At 34.2% G+C, this 16,865-nt stretch overlaps 1 protein-coding gene across 1 annotated transcript; it reads right to left on the bottom strand.

The window, feature by feature from the left end:
- Positions 1-2,529: 2,529 nt before the first annotated feature.
- LOC134274236 (uncharacterized) lies at positions 2,530-16,859 on the bottom strand. Its single transcript, XM_062756500.1, has 22 exons — positions 16,819-16,859; positions 16,352-16,514; positions 15,441-15,476; positions 14,928-15,008; positions 14,566-14,682; positions 14,145-14,243; positions 13,882-14,037; positions 13,472-13,564; positions 12,766-12,879; positions 12,490-12,585; positions 12,001-12,197; positions 10,141-10,206; positions 9,954-10,041; positions 9,515-9,705; positions 8,372-9,048; positions 8,051-8,156; positions 7,498-7,582; positions 6,903-6,981; positions 6,461-6,549; positions 5,182-5,369; positions 4,858-4,975; positions 2,530-3,965 (listed from the first exon to the last, which is right to left on the bottom strand). The coding sequence occupies exons 1-22, from the start codon at positions 16,851-16,853 to the stop codon at positions 3,828-3,830; spliced, it is 3,012 nt and encodes a 1,003-aa protein (XP_062612484.1). The 5' UTR covers positions 16,854-16,859; the 3' UTR covers positions 2,530-3,827.
- Positions 16,860-16,865: the final 6 nt, after the last annotated feature.

Raw genomic sequence — 16,865 nt, forward strand, 5'->3', positions numbered from 1 at the left:
TTACTATAAAAAGAGTTTACAAAAGGTACTATATAGATATAAAAGGAAATTATGATTTTGCGGATAGTAATGACGTGGTACATAGTGCATGGTTAAAAAGAATGTAAAACTGTTCAACAAGTAAAAATTGTTTTGAATACAGCTGCGAATGATACAAGGATATTTTTTTCTACATTTTGCAAAACGCCTTGCAGCATAGCCTATTCTACAGAAACAAAGAGCATTGTCACGTGATAAAGATCCAGGGTATCTGCACGTGGTTCAATTTCAGACTGTCTTCAAAGCAATATAAATAAATGATTGAAAAAAAAGTAAATAGAGATATTAGTATATTTGCTCATCAGACGGATTCATCGATGTAATAAAGTCAATGATAAATAATATTAAAAATTTATCAAGATTCTAGTTCAGCTTTGTATATCTTGTGCTTACCTTGCATGGATATGCTTTCAAAATTTTGAAAGTAATTATTGAAATAATAAATAGCTTGCGACCGTCTTGATGCTTTGCATCAATTTTTCATTGTTGAAAATTTGAATTGAGTCAATGATATTTTTAGACATTTTTTATGCTGAATATTGAGCAGTGATGATTGGTTATTTGAAGTTCCCTTGTGGTTTAAACAACAACACTTTGGCATAAATCTAGAAGTCTGAAAAAATTGATACTTTTAGTGTGATTTTTTGCGATATACTTTGATTTCAAATGAATATAATTAGATTTATATATTTTTCGAATAAGAAGAAAAAAAACTAAAGCGATTTCTCTCAGATTTTAAAGTTAAATCGTTTTTGCCTAAGTGCATATCCATAAAGCATTAATAAATAAGATACCGTTTTGCGGAGTTATAATGATTGTCAATTAATAATTATTTGAACATGTGTTATAATAAGGTTACAGACACTCTTGTAAAATTTTCCCAACACCAAAATAAACTGAGTCTTTTTTTCTGAAATAAACAATTAACCAGCCGAAATTAAAAATTAGATATGTTTTCTACGATCGTTTATATAAGTAGTTTTTGGATTATTTATTATAACTGATTTTGTTAAAAGGATAAAATTGAGTTTTTCAATATACTCTTTTTTATGTTTGCCATAATGGGTCTTTATGTTTACCATAACGAGTCTCCATACCCGTAACCATGCAGACAAAAATAATCTTTTTCTTGTTTAATTCTATAAGGCCTTTCCCGTCCGAGTTGACAACTGTAACAAGCATCAATTTGTGCACATTAACGAGGAATAAGTGTGATTCAAACAGGCTTAAATACCACCGCAATCATCGGTTGCTATGTTCAAAATGCAACTTCCGTTAAAAAAGAGTGTTCGCATTTTTAAACGCAACGGTAGAAAATTTATTAAAATTCAAAACATGCAAGCATGACAGTTTTTGTTCATTTTAATACCCAACATGACTTGCGGTTCAAACACCTTGCATAGTTTTGGATGAAATTGAGGGTATCCACGGCAGGAAATATAGCGTAATTTCACTATAATAGTGAGATACCACTTTTATAGTGGAATTTACGTTTCCCCCCAACCTGATAAACTATTTTTTTTTTTCAATAAACTAGAGAAGAATTGCCTTAAAGCATGTTATAGCGGGAACAATTAACGGGGTGCTAATGTTGTTTGACGTCTCCTTTGAGAATTTCTTTCACTCAAATTGAGACTTTACCAAATACCGTTAAATGCATGGATTCTTTACTCGACACCTTCAAGCAGTGAGGGCTCTCTATTGTTCAGACGCCTGCCTGACACGGTAGATATGGCAAGAAATTGGTACTGCGTTTTTAGGTGATACTTTTGTACCCTAGGGTACACCCGCAACTTTCATTTCAAAGTGCAGATTACAGGCGCGGATTCAGGATTTTTACCCCAAGGGTTGGGGTGGGGTGCTCCAGGGAATAAACCAGGTCGGGGCAGGCGTCTAGGAGGAGTAAGCATCCCCTGTTAACCATTCACATTCAAGTTATTGCGCTATTCTAAAAATGTATATTTTAGCAAGACATGTTATATATAAGATATAATATATTTTCTATTTCGTTCCGTTTCGTTTTCCGCTCTCTATTCTTTGCCTATGCATGCAAGGGATTTTCGTGAATATGACTCAGTCAATTTGTATTTAGGATTAAATATGAAAATCTTAATAAAATATATTGGTTTTAAAATAATTTGTGCATTTTAAGTGATTTGATTTGAAATCATATTTATCGTTTTCGTTCTGTTCCGCTTTCCGTTTTAGCAACACCCCTCAAATCCGTTAAAGCTAAGGAAAATATTTACCTAATTACCTATAAATATAGATTCTGGCTCCAACACTGGAATACAGGGCTGGACTCTGTGATATTGGATAATGCCTAACATAGGCTTATTTACACCTTTTTCCATTTTGTCATATAAAGGGTTAAATTGGCCCTATTATTTACTAACCAACTTTAGGCAATTCCATATTTACATCGTATATGTGCTTTTGGACAAAACCTGCCCTAAACTGCAATACTTTTCAGTAAAAAAAAAAATCCAATTAATCTTTGTTTTTCTTTATTTAGGACGGAATATAAAATAAATATGATTTTTAAAAATAAATATTCTTGCAGATCAAGTAACAGCTAGTAGAACATGGGCTCTTGGTTCAATAAGAATTAATTCACATTCAAATCATTTAACATCTTTACATCTGTTGTAGCTGTAACTTTGAATACAATTCATAGAAACTCTTCTGCACATACATGTACATGTATCTATAAAAAAAAATTATTTTCTATTTTTCTCTAATTCTTCATATATGTTCATGTAATTGTTTCAGGGAAACAATGTACAAAAACGTATCTATCTAACATCTTGTACCTACATTACATTTCAATAAAGAGAAATTTCAGAAGTGAAAAAAAGGAAAAAATTTGATCATTTTCTCAACTTGATTTCACATAGATAAATACTACCCTCTGTCTTGACATCCTTTCTAAACTGTAAGAAGTATTCAATTGATGTTATTTTTGAACAACATAAAAAAATAGTTAACACAAAGACTGAAATTAAATTCAAGATATCAGTTGTCACATATTTTATACTATAAAATAAGACCCCTGAGATTACAATGTAGCTACATGTCAATTGAAAACCATTGTACTTGTAACAGTACTAGAATACTACAAAATGACATTCTGTGAAATATTAAGCAAAAGAAAGTGATGGCACTTACAGGTTTTTTAAAGTCTATGACAGTGAGATAATAAAACTTCATTAAACAGTAAAATTAATTTCAAAAATTGTGCAAAAGCTGCCAGATTCATGATTAAAGAAACAAAGGTATATTGAAAAAATGAATTAGATCAGAATAAATGTACACATATTGGTTATAAATATTAACTTGGCACAAATGTTTTGAAGACTATACAGTATTTTTGAAGGTAAATTAATGACAAAGAAACAAAGATCTACACTCCATAAAATTAGACTCAGGCATTCAAATAAAATTACAAATTAATAAAAAAAAATTACAAAACATTACAGCTACAATCTTTCTGTGAATCTCGGGGAAACTGTTGAGTAAATTAGACATAAATACAAAGACCTCTACACATAAAAGTATGTTTCCATTTGTTTTCCTAATACTGGTAACAATTCTTTGACCTTTTAACCTTGACCTGGATTTTCAACTTCTGACCTGGTACACCACACAACATGTACTTTCATTACACCATATACATCTTACTTTCATTTTCACATTGACACAGAAGACACTGAACACTGGTCCTTCCTACTTTCACTTTCTGACAGGCTTGGACTGACCCTCCCACACTTCTAGAACAGACTGTAGTTTCACTTCCAGGCAGACTTGGACTTATTTTGATGACCTGCTTTACTCCCGGAGGCCACCTTCCTCTCTGGTTTCTTCTGATGGTTCAGGGGCGGTTTACCTCCATGTTTATCCCCTCTAGACTGACCCTCCGAGGCACCCTAAAAAGAATATTAGTTCATTATGTAAACAGTCTCCTCAAAATTAACTCTCAAAGCACAAAATATGACCATTAGCCCATCCTCGGAATACAATGGTTCCTGAGTAAACACGGTGCCATTGAACCCCTGGTATATTTCATTCAATATTCTTTGGGTGACTTAGCAACGTCTTTTGGAAAATTAACAAATCTTGTTTTTCTTATTTCGCAACCAATCACATTAAGTCACATTAAGCCATTCAATGATAAATAACTTGTAACATGTGCATTTGAGGTGTCAACTGATTCCTTTTTGTTTACCTTACCTAGCTGTTCATGAAAGCTTTAATTTGATTGCTGCTTGTCAATGAGAGAAGCAAGCCCTAAAATACACAAGGGTTGACATTTTTAACCTTTCTTTTCATAAATAAAAATATCCCCTATACTATTATAATAACAAGGATAGTACATGTATAGGGAATATTTTTATTTATGAAAAGAAAAGTTAAAAATGTCAAGCCCTTGTGCTAAAATATTATCTAATGAAATATAACAGGGGTCAAACAGCAATGTGTAGACTCAGGACTCCTGGCATTGTTAGGATGCTATTAGCCAAACAATCTGATTTCACAAGGTTCCTCAAAATGATCAAACTCTATACTAAATTCCTACCAAAACCAAGAAAATCAAAATCATGCAATTTACCAAATTATTCTGAAAAAATGAATATTTACTGTACCTAAAATTTGTGTTTTTCTTTTAAATTACACATTTTCATCAACCTATCAAGAAATGTCTTTTGTCAAAATTTATCTTTTAATAAAGGACGAGCTCTTAGTGCTTCAACTGTAAGAAATTATGATCCATTCAAGCTTTACTGACTTGACTATCTCTCCTGTTGAAACAATACATACTGCCATTTGATCCTTGAGATTCCGTTTGACCTTGTCCCTGTCATGTGACCTTGGCGAGGAGGGGGCACTAGAATGACGACCTGGTTTGGCCACTCCTCCACTATCATGCCCTGGTGCACTGTAACAAAACAAAAAAATTAAAGTTTGTTATGAAAAAAATGAAAATTTGTTAGTTTTCACTTTACTCATTATTTTGACCCAACGCTAGATACAGCTGGAATAGGAATACTTTCGTTTACTGCCCTAAAATAAAATATGCCAAATAGCTAAATGAAAACTTAATTACTTTTTTCAATTTATGTTTGTCTTTATGAGCCCTCTAACCTCTGCATGTACTTCAGGAGATTGAATATCTGTAACATGTTTTCCTCCTCTGTGTGTGTCAAGGTTGTCTGCTTTTGACCTCCTCCAAATTGACCTTTGACCTGGTTCAACATTTTGGATATTTCTGCCAACTGTTCGGGCTGCATCACCTTGTTCACTGCCCCTGATGTACCTGGCTCATTTTCTGCCTGCAAAGTAAAAAAAAAAAAAAGCTAAGTCCTAAAGAGCCATTTGTTTTTTAAGAAACAAAATATGAAAATGTTGTGCAATTTCCAATTGAGAATATTTACCGTAAACGTGGTTATATTGATGAGTTGAAAAATTGACGATTGTTTGGTTACAAAAATTGACGAGGGTTAATTTTGACGAAATATTTAATCAAAAGTTATGTATCTTTGAATTCACGAGGATACAAAGGCACATTTGAATCACTAAGATTTTTATTTTTATACAGACCATCTACAGTGTGTAAGATTGTACAAAGTATCTAAGTGTGTAAGATTTGATTAAATAATTGCCCTCTTGTAATTTGTTTTCATTATAAGCAGTCAATTGCCTGAGGTGAGAAACTAGGTCAAACACTGCGTGATAATTACGCTGAGTTACGCATGCATTATTTGATACACTAGTTTAGATTCACTAGTTTTAAAAAATGTGATTATACTGTATATCACTGTGTTTTCATAACTAATTACAAAAGAAATTAACAGTAAATATGATCTAGTTTTAATAGGGGAAAGCCGAGAAAATTAAGCGTTAATGTTGTACAATGGTCAATGTCTATTGTGACGCGATATATATGATTTGAAGTTTGACGAGTGTAAATTTTGACGAGAAAAGAAAAGTTGTCAATATAGTCAAAATTAGCACATCGTCAAAATTTCCACGTTTACAGTAATTAAGAACATTTAATCATGAAAAAATTTAATACACTTTTAATCAAATTTTGTTTTTGAAACCCTTTGTTACAATTCTGTAATTGTAACATTTTCATTTATGTTTTGTTTTTTTTTTAACTTGTAACATGTTAAAATTTTTCATTTCTAGATTTTAATGAAATTCTTGTTCAGTAGTTTTTGGCAAGAAACAATTGATTAAAAATATGTTACAAGTAAAATCTATAATCAACTCCCCCATCCCACCCATTTATCATATTTATTAACAATCATTTGTTACTATATGTTATTTTGTCCTTGCATCAATAATACGCACATGTAATTTGGCAGGATCACTTCACTAGTGTTAAAATCTCTATGAAACATGAGATCATTATTAATACCTGTGATTGTTTCTTTTCCCTCAGTTGTTGGAGGCGTATCATCTCCCTCTGAATCTGGGCCGCTTGTGCAGTGTCATTCAATTCATCTACTGAAAAATAAAAATAACTTAACAGTCTGCAATATTCATTCAACTAAATCTGCACATAATTGGCGTATTCATGTTCCATTAATTTATCAACTGTTAAGGCCAGTACACGCATTCAAGCTTGCCTAATAAGTACAATAAAACACACTTATAATTAAGTTCCAGGAAACTGCGCAATTTGATTCGTTTTAAAAACTTGAAAAGATTGGAGAAGTGCATTTTGTGCACCATGAAAGGCTTCTTGCCTTAGAGTATGGACACAGCAGTCTAACAACTGGCAAAAATATCTTATCAGTCAGATAAAGTATACCTTACCGTGTGTTTTAGATAACTTAAAATAATAATTTCCCACATACCAGTGTTGTTGTGTGAGCTCATGGAGTTGTCCGCCTCTACATCTTCTGTAACTGGATCCCCGGGAGGCTTATGCAACAACTGTAGAATGATATCAGAGTCAACGTTTGTCAAACTTTTCACCTAGGATTTCTTACTAAGTTCTGAGTGTGTTAATATACAGTTCATCATATATGTTTAGAAGAAACTTGTTATCTACATCTAACAATATATTTCTTTGTAGTGTGACATTTTTAAAATAAAGGAATTTTTCAAAGAATACGTTTAAAAATTTGTCTTTCCTCAATTTCATGTAATGTATTATTAATGTATTACACTATGGCAAAAAAAAAATTAATTTCTTGGTTCTCAGGCCCTCCCTCATCTCTTCCAAGGGTGCCTCATTGACCCTTTTTATTGCTAAATCAATAAAATATAAACACCAAATCACCTCCCTCATCATTTTTTGAGGTTTTGTACAATGTAAAAAGCTGCCTCATCATGTTTTGGGGGCAATAAAAAAGAAAAAAAAATGCCTCCCTCCCTCATCATATTTCTTGAAAAAAGGCCTGAGAACCAAGTAATTAACTTTGCATGGCCTATATTCAACACCCCTACCATTTGTATGTAATGCTGGAGTTGAAATTGTTTGGATTCGTGTTCTTCTACTCTCTGGGACAAGTGATGATAATCAACATCTAACCTACAATCCAAAGAATAATATCATATAAAATCTGTGTCATTTCAAAATATAAAATTGAACTACATGAACACAGTACTTGTACACATTAAATGAGAAATAGAAATCACTTAGAATAAGAGCACTTATAATTTATTTTATTAACAATTTCATACTCAATTGGAATCTATGAAAGGGACAAATTTTACAATTTTATACCAATTTAGAATTTATAAATGGAAAAATCTTTTATTCCTGTAGTATACTGTAGAAGTACTTTTTTCTGCATTGTATTAATTGACGCTATGTACATGTATGTGATCACAAATTGTCCACAGAAATTTGTCCCATTGTACTCAGAATACTTGTAGGGAATATAGTGAGACTTTAGGAAATCCACGTAATTTTCCACCCGTGGATTAAAGAGAAATAGAGATTCCGCGGAATTGTGACACATGGAAAATAGTATGTCTACAGTAATTTAATGCTAACCTTTGACCCTCCTCTGTTACACTGTGACTTTCTATCACATGACCTCTGCTCTGTTTGGTTGGCGGGGAGTGAATGACATTTCTCTGTGGCCAAGACATTGGCTCCTCTGTGTAAAATAAATCAATATTAAAATGCGATAGTGTTATATCATACGTAGCTTCCCTTGGTAAGAATAGAACCATGTTAGCAAAAGTAAACCATCATTAAAATTTGAGCACTAGTGTTTGTTCTTATACAGTTTTGAGAAAAAAAGATAGCTTTCTAGGTGTGGAATCTCTTCTACAAATATTTTAACTCTTGACATAAGATTTTAAAACTCACCTTTACTTTGCTGTGAGAGTGTTGGAGAATCACTTCTTCCTCTCACAGGCAAACTCTGAGCAAATCTTCCAGGATATGTCTGATCCTCTTTCTGATTGGTTGACTTAGCACTTTCAAAACTCCTATCATGAACACGATTGGATAAGACAAACTGAGAATTATTCTGATTGGTTGATTGGCTATTGCCATGCTGGGGAGGTCTGATGGGAACAGCAGTGGCTGGATGAGAAACAGGCACACTGGTTGGGTGAGTCTCAGAGTCTGAAATCTTAGGTAAAAAACCTGAAGAACCCTGCTGTGAAACGGACCCTTGAAACTTTCCCACCAACTCCAAAACGGACAGATTAGAACTCCTGATGTCTTCAGCAGCTATGAATGAGGCTCCTGTTCTAAAGCTGTCTTCTTGAGAGTTTCTAAGCCAGTTGTGGATTGTCTCATGCTCTTCCTCCTGAGTATTGGACTGTACCCTGTCTTCCTGTAGGCCATTATGTAATGCTCTGTCTTCTTGTTCTCTCCGATGGAATACTTCAGAGGAGTTTCTCACTCCACTGAACTGCGATTCCGAGACTTGAGAAGTTTCACCTACCCTCCTCTCGCTGATGGTCTGTGGATTCCTAGAGCTTGTGCTGGTTTCTGTTTGCATGGATGAAGGTGGAAAAACCAGAGGTTGTGAAAGACTACAAAGCATTTTATAAAGATTGTTATAATAATTCTTCAAATTAGGTGTCATTAGGTGATTGTTAAATAGTCCAAAAGCAATTTATATTAATGCAGAAAGAAAATTCAATGGCAATCAATGAAAACACTGATTTTAATCAAAGTAAATACAGTAAATGTATTTATATTTAGCATGTACAATATTTGGCGGAAATTGACTTTTGAATAAGTTAGCGTAGATTTGATTTAGCGCACTTCTTCATTTTCTAATCTATGTGTAAATGTGCAAGACATTTAGCGTTGGACTTTATTTAGCGGTTGCTGCGTTCCGCCAAAGCCGCTAAAGAGAATACACAGCCAAATGCAATTCGTTTACAGTATATTGTTGATTTATTTAGCATAGATCCATTTCAATATCAATAATCTGTTTTTAGTAATTAAATGAAAATTTTCTAATCTATCCACACACTTTGAAAATATGTCTACCTTTGGAAGAACTGCTGCATGTGGAGAGAGGTGGTCAGGTCACTGATGTTGGGTTCTAGGGGCGGGGCAGTGTGACTGTCCCTGCCCGGACTGCTGGTGATGGGGAACACCCCCTGACTAGGAATACTGGTGTTAAGGGCCGCACTCGTAGTGGTGTTAGTCTGGGAACTAAAGGATGTGCTAGCATAGGTCTGCAAAAAAGTGTTAAAGCATAAATGCTTATTTTTCCCCCTTTCAAAGGAATTTGCTTTATCAAGATTTCAGAAGTCATTAAAAGTATTTTCAAGAAAACCTCTTCAGAGTATAATTGACAGTTTAAATTTGAGAAAATAGATTTGAAGTCAATTTCCTTTTAATTGGTATAGTAAACCATGAAAATGAAAACTTGACTTGAAGTATTACACGTTTTGTACATTATCACTAAACTCCTAATTCTGACCTTTCTCTGAGGAGTAGTGGCTAACATCTGAACGGCTTCATTCCACTGAGACTGCATCATGTACTGTAGTTTCATTAGAATCTCTGACCTGCAATAGAGATCATCATCATCAATGTAACCACGGGAAATCGATGGGCCAAACAGATAGACTTTTAAAATAAATAAACAACTTATGCCAATATCTTACCTTTGTGACTCAAGTTTCTGTTTGACATTATGAAGCGATGTTATTTCATTCCTCTGCTCTTGTAATCTAAAATTTTAAATCAACAATATATGAGAACAAGAGGCCCACGGGCCTTATAGGTCACCTGAGCATTATGCAACAACTTTCCAGTTATTGAATTTGATTCCTGTTTTAAGCCAGATGCTATATGACCCTGGGGCCTTGAAATTCACAATTCTGCAAGATTAGGGCCCTTGCTCAGCATAACTATATAGGTAGTTCATCTGCTTCATACCCAGAGACAGAGAAGAAAATTTTCAAAGATTTATTAATGTATTTTCACTATATAATCAATAGAGCCCCGCCCTAACACCAGAACCCCTGACCCTGGGGCCATAAAATTCATAATTTTAGAAGAGGCATTCTTGCTCATCATAACTATGTACATAGTTAGTATATTTAATTCCTAGGAGCAGAAAAGAAGATTTTCAAATAATTCATGTATTTTCAATATACATGTATAATCAAACGAGCCCTGCCCTAACACCAGAACCGGCCTGACCCTGGGACCATAAAATTCACAATTTTGGTTGAGGCATTCTTGCTCATCATAACTATGCACTTATTTAGTTTATCCAATACCTAGGAGCAGAGAAGAAGATTTTCAAAGAATTCATGTATTTTCAATATATAATCAAAAGAGCCCCCCTCCCCCCCACACCAGAACCCTTGGCCCTGGGGCCATAAAATTCACAATTTTGGTTGAGGCACTCTTGCACGTCATAACAATGCACTTAGTTAGTTTATTTAATACCTAGGAGCAGAGAAGAAGATTTTCAAAGAATTCATGTATTTTCACTATATAATCAATAGAGCCCCCCTCCTCCCAACACCAGAACCCTTGACCCTGGGGCCATAAAATTCACAATTTTGATTTAGGCACTCTTGCTCATCATAACTATGCACTTAGTTAGTTTATTCAATGCTTAGAAGCAGAGAAGAAGATTTTCAAAGAATTCATGTATTTTCACTATATAATCAACAGAGCCCCCCCCCCCCCCCCCCCCAACACCAGAACCCTCCAAAGTCAGACCGAAATTCACAATTTTGGTAGAAGCACTCTTGCTCATCATAACTATGCACTTAGTTAGTTTATTTAATACCTAGGGGCAGAGAGGAAGATTTTCAAAGAAATCATGTATTTTCACTATATATAATCAATAGAGCCCCACCCTAACACCAGAACCCCTGACCCTGGGGCCATAAAATTCACAATTTTGGTAGAGGCACTCTTGCTCATCATAACTATGTACTTAGTTAGTTTATTTAATACCCAGGAGCAGAGAAGAAGATTTTCAAAGAAATAATGCATTTTCACTATATACTTATTTAGCCCCGCCCTAGCACTAGAACCCCTGACCCCAGGGCCATGAATTTCACAATATTTGTAGAGGTATCAAAGCTTGTTACAATAATGCAAACAGTTTAATTGCTTGATATCCAAGAGTAAAGAAGATGATTTTTAAAGATTGCATTAATTTTAGTGGTTTTGGCCCCACCCCTCATGTCCCAGGGGGGCAGGGATCATGAAATTCACAATTTTTGTTCCCCTTCACCCATAGATGCTTTGTGCCAAATTTGGTTGAAATTGGTTCAGTGGTTGCAGAGAAGAAGCTGAAAATGTTCAAATGTTAACACACGATGGACGACGGACGACGCACGACGACGGACGAAAACGGATAGCAATAGGTCACCTGAGTTTACTCAGGTGACCTAAAAATGTAATTGTTTGGTCTGTGGATATCAGCCTGGATAGCAAATATTTTAGAGCTCAATTTATACAGTACAGCAATAACTAGCTCATTTCTGATCATCTTTTACTTTTCCTCGTATTCCAGAGTAAGCTTTCGGAACTCCTCTTCCCTGTTCTTCTGATCACTGTGGAACTTGGCCAGGTTACGCTCCATGTCTTTGGTGTACCTCTGATTCAGTTCCTTGATCTGCTGTCTGTGATTCTGTCGTAGTTCTGTCTCAGATTCCTCAGTCTTCCTGTGAACTTCTGCTATCTGATCCGCAATCTTAAAAAAATAGAGATCTTAGAAAGCATGAATGCAGTTACAAAGTCTATCATATAAATAAATATATGTACAAGTATTTGCATATATTATATTTTTTCATGTCTCAAATACATGCACATGAACACATAACAATTTCTCTCTCTAATATATTTTTAAGTAGCACAAATTATAGAAAGAAAATGAGGTAAAAAAAAATTGTGCAAGAAATATCTCTAAATTTCTTTTTATCAATTCTTCACTAAAAAAAATATTTCTGTTCCCTAGTCTACAGAGAAGAGCAATATGAACCTACCTCCTTCTCCATCTTGGATTGTAACTCTGCCTCTAGAGTCCTCTGTGAACTCTCAAACTTGGCCTCCATAATGCCCATCTCTACCTTCATACTCTCCTACAGCAAAGAATTCAAAGCACAATTAGAATTTACAGAAATCTAATGATATATCCTTTACATTTCTTAACTCATGAATATCAGCAGAAATATTCACGATTTTTGTTTTAGGAGAATTGAATTTTGCTTATTTAACAGGAAAGAATTTATCAATTTTGAAGAGATGTTTCTATATGACACCTTTTCCCTGATGGCCGCGTCCAGTTCCATCTGATATTTCCTACTCTCGGTCTGGAGGGAGTAGATCTTCTCCTCCATGTCCTTACACAGGGTCACGGCTTCCTCTGACTTCTCCTGTAAAGCATTGAATGTTACTCACATCAGATACAGAGATAAAGGAGAGGATCCAAGTTTTTGTGAAATATATCTTTCACTGTGATTAACTTAATGCATTACCGTATATCCGTTTTTTTTTTTTTCGTGTGTTGGAAATTTTGCGAAAAAGGGGTAAATTAGTACAGTTTATATTTTGCATAAATTATTTTTAACAATTGAAGATTTTTTTTTGCTTAAAATGGCAATGTTTTTATGTCACTCATAGCTGACATAATTTCTGCGTGTTTTATATTTTGCGAATTAAAAATGAACGCAAAAAAATGCGAAAAATAGATCACCCCGAAAAAAAACGGATATACGGTATATTACATGTATAATACTGGTATGTGAATGAAAATATTCAGACTTATCAGACACAGAAACATTCTCAACTACAAAATACCTGAAATACATGTAAATTACATTTCTACACACATGTACCTCTTGTTATTATGAAAAAAATCTTATTCAATGAAGTCCAGTTATATGTCATGAGATTATATAACAAGATTCTCAAATACAGTATAAAGTGATCCATGGATTGGAACTGCCTTCTTCAGATTGTGCTTACCCTCTCTTGATTCAGGACTTTCTGGTTGCTCTCAGACACTTCATCTATCTTATGTAACAGTTCCTGCTCTCTTTTGAACCAATCATCTTGTTCCTGGAATCCAAAGACAAACACTGCTTAAAGATAATGTGCTAGTACCAAAGAAATTTCACAGCAATCACCGTCAATTCAAAAAATCCAATATAAAATATAGATGTCTTTTTTGATGGTGATAAGTATCATCAACAACTAAGATCAAGATACAAAAAAAACAACATATAATTGAGAGATAAACTTTGCAAAACTGAGGAAAAGAACCAAAAGAAACTGATAAATATTTCAAACCTATGAATGAAGTATAGCGTGAAACCCAGCTTAATTAAATGTATTAATCCATGATCATAATGAGCACATGGCACATTTCTACATACCGAGCGCAGTCTATCCTGAAGCTGTTGAACCTTTTTCTCAGCTGTGTCCCGAGCCTCTTTGAGATTTTCCCACTCCTGGTTGATCAGTTGAGTCCGCTCGCGCTCAGCATCCAGCATTTCCTCTGCATGGAAACGGGCTCGCTCCTTCTCAGATATCTGCAAAATTGTCATTTAAAATGCACTAACTAACCAATCATATCTTTGTGTTTCTTATTTTTTTCTTCTCTTTGTTTTTACAAGTATTCTGCCAGTAAATGACTTACCTGAGCCTTTAGTTTGTCAATCTCAATACTGGCTCTGTCTTTTTCATCTCTCATCTGTTGCAGGGCCTCTGCCATGTCTTTTTCAAAGTTTTTTATCATCTGGAATATATATGTAATAAATACAAACCTCTTTATTTCGCTTATTTGGAAATATTATTATGAGAAACTTACTGAAAGTCAAGAACTACAATCCCAATCTTCATAAATGTAATTCTAACTGAGAAAAATTCCCATGCAAAAAGAATTTCATTCAGATGCAACTTATTTTATCATTACAGTTATATAATCCAATAAACATCTGAAAAAATATAACATCCCATTCATAACATGAAACAGTCGAGAATTGAACAGGCAGCTCCCAATAATTTTGATGAGCCAACTTGAGGCTTATAACGTAAAATTATTAACACAAACACCTTACCTCATTCTGTTTGGTTAGTTTCTCTTCTATTTTCACTTTCTCAGTTCTTAACTTTATCAGCATACTCTCTTTTTCCTCATCACGATTCTTCCAGCCTTCCACAACTTTAGCAAGTTGCTACAACAAATTTTGTTTGGTCCACTTTAAAAATCCTTTAAGCATCTAATAAAATGCTACATTATTTATGTACAAGTATCTAAAATTGGGAAATTTGACAGTAGTGAAAAAACACTAACAAAATTGATGAATTTTTAATGATCATCAGCGTGCACTTGTCACTATTCTTATCAAATACTGAAATTGTCAAACTTTCAACCCTTCAATTCAACCTTTTTTACAGTATTACACTATCCCTAAGTTACCTTGTCTAACTGTTCTATCATGATGTCTTTCCTCTTGTCTGTAGATATGGCCACCGCTAACTGTTGTTGTGTCTCCAGCAACTGAAATATGATTGCAAAGTAACATCACAGTAGTAACTACTCCCCAATTGCTTGCTCTCGCTCTCAGGTCTATGTATATTTTAGACTTCAAATTAAGACTTCTGCAATACCCTTTTTGTGGTGTTTGCAATATCATAAAATTTCAATTTATACAGATTTATCAAAAGGATCTACATGTATGTACTTTTAAAGTGTGACATAAAAATCAAATGACAAAGTACTTTAGTGTGACTGGAGCAAACAGAGAGCAATGCTTTAACTATTATGGCATGTAGTGTCACACTTTTTAAAATCATTTTTCTTCCAAAACAAAGTGAATTAAACCTTAATCTTTAGCTAAGAAAATTTCCAAAGCTGACAATATACATGTACATTATATTGCCTCATAAATGAAACTGCTTACATTATGCTGTACTGAGAACTTTGACCTACCTTTACATTCAGCTTTTGAATGTACTGCTCACAATGCTGAAAATGTACAAGGGGTGAGTGTTACAACTTATACTGTTTATGCAATTATATTTTTAACAGGATTTAACTGTACAGTGCATTAAAAAAGAATTACTTGAAAAATAATTTTAAATGAGTAAGGCCATATAAAATTGAAATCTTGGTTCTCAGGCCCGCGCGCATCCGTTTCGAGGAAGCCGCATTGCCGATTTTATTGTATTTTTGATAAAATAAAAAGTTGGTTTTGCGGAGACCAATCCGGGAAAAAAAATTCCGACCTCATTTGTTTCGTAGTTTAGTATTCAAATATCACTTCCGGTAGCCATTTACAATGAGATTTTGGCCACTTCGTTTGAAAATACATTTGAGGACATTACCTACGATGTTTACGCGCTGTTAAGCAATGGATAAAGCAGAAATTTTGACCAGAAATGGAAAGTATATCTGTGATTAAAAAAATTATCTTTATGTTAAAGAAAATTCGGAAATTAAAATTAAAAAAAATACCTCCCTCATCTACTTTATTGCCAATAAAATGAAAAATAAATCGCCGCCCTCCCGTATCTGTTTTGGAGAAAATTGGCCTGAGAACCAGGGAATTAAATTTAGATAGCCTAATTAATGAAACAGCTTTACAAGTTTTCAGTCTAGTATGAATACAGCTCTCAATTAGACTAACCATGAACTAATCAAAGTTGTACATAGTGTGTATAAAATATCAGTTTAAATTCTCTCTGATTATAAGTTCCTCTTAGATATTAGAACTCCCTCCTCTTTACTACCTCAGTTTTCAGTAAAATACACCCCCTCCACGTAAGTAAGATTGTACATTTCTCCTGTTTCAGTGACCCCACCCCCTTCCTACCAACCCTCCAGTATGGGTATGGGTGTACCTTTCTCCTGTAGCGTTCCTTCTCCATCACCTCCCGCAGTCTCTGATTCTCGGCATACAGGGAGGATTCACTCCTGCTCTGATTGGAGGACTCGGACCACATTTTAGACGTAAAACTCGGGAAATTTTCCAATATTTCCGACACATCTTCTCCACCTTTGCCACTGTGAATCAATGACATTTATAGTTAAATCATTTGATCAACAAGAGAAAACAGATTTCTTGATGTTTTTTTTTTAAGACAGGATTATGTATTTACCAGCACTGCACTCACCATGCATGTGAACTGACAATATTGATATACTACTCCATTTAATGCAATTGGAAATAGCCTTTCATATCTGCATCGAGTTCATTTTCATTTAATCTTATTGAAACAGTTAATAAGAAGACAAGAATGTTTTTTCCCCAATGTTGAGTATAATCAATATGACAATGGTATAAAATTCTTATTTTTGGTATTGCTACCTGATAATGGAGTAATCTCCTGGATTATGCATCATTTCAGGGGCTGA

This window comes from Saccostrea cucullata, unplaced genomic scaffold, assembly GCF_032062105.1.
Source record: "Saccostrea cucullata isolate Sc308-1 unplaced genomic scaffold, CSIRO_AGI_Scuc_v1 ctg7611, whole genome shotgun sequence".
Taxonomy (NCBI): Eukaryota; Metazoa; Mollusca; class Bivalvia; order Ostreida; family Ostreidae; genus Saccostrea; species Saccostrea cuccullata.

Coding starts and splice junctions, on each gene's coding strand:
- LOC134274236 (XM_062756500.1), bottom strand. CDS start 16,853: ATGATGCATAATCCAGGAGATTACTCCATTATCAG. Junction 12,586..12,765: donor ACGCGGCCATCAGGGAAAAG/GTGTCATATAGA, acceptor TCTTTGCTGTAG/GAGAGTATGAAGGTAGAGAT. Junction 6,982..7,497: donor TCCAGCATTACATACAAATG/GTAGGGGTGTTG, acceptor ATCATTCTACAG/TTGTTGCATAAGCCTCCCGG.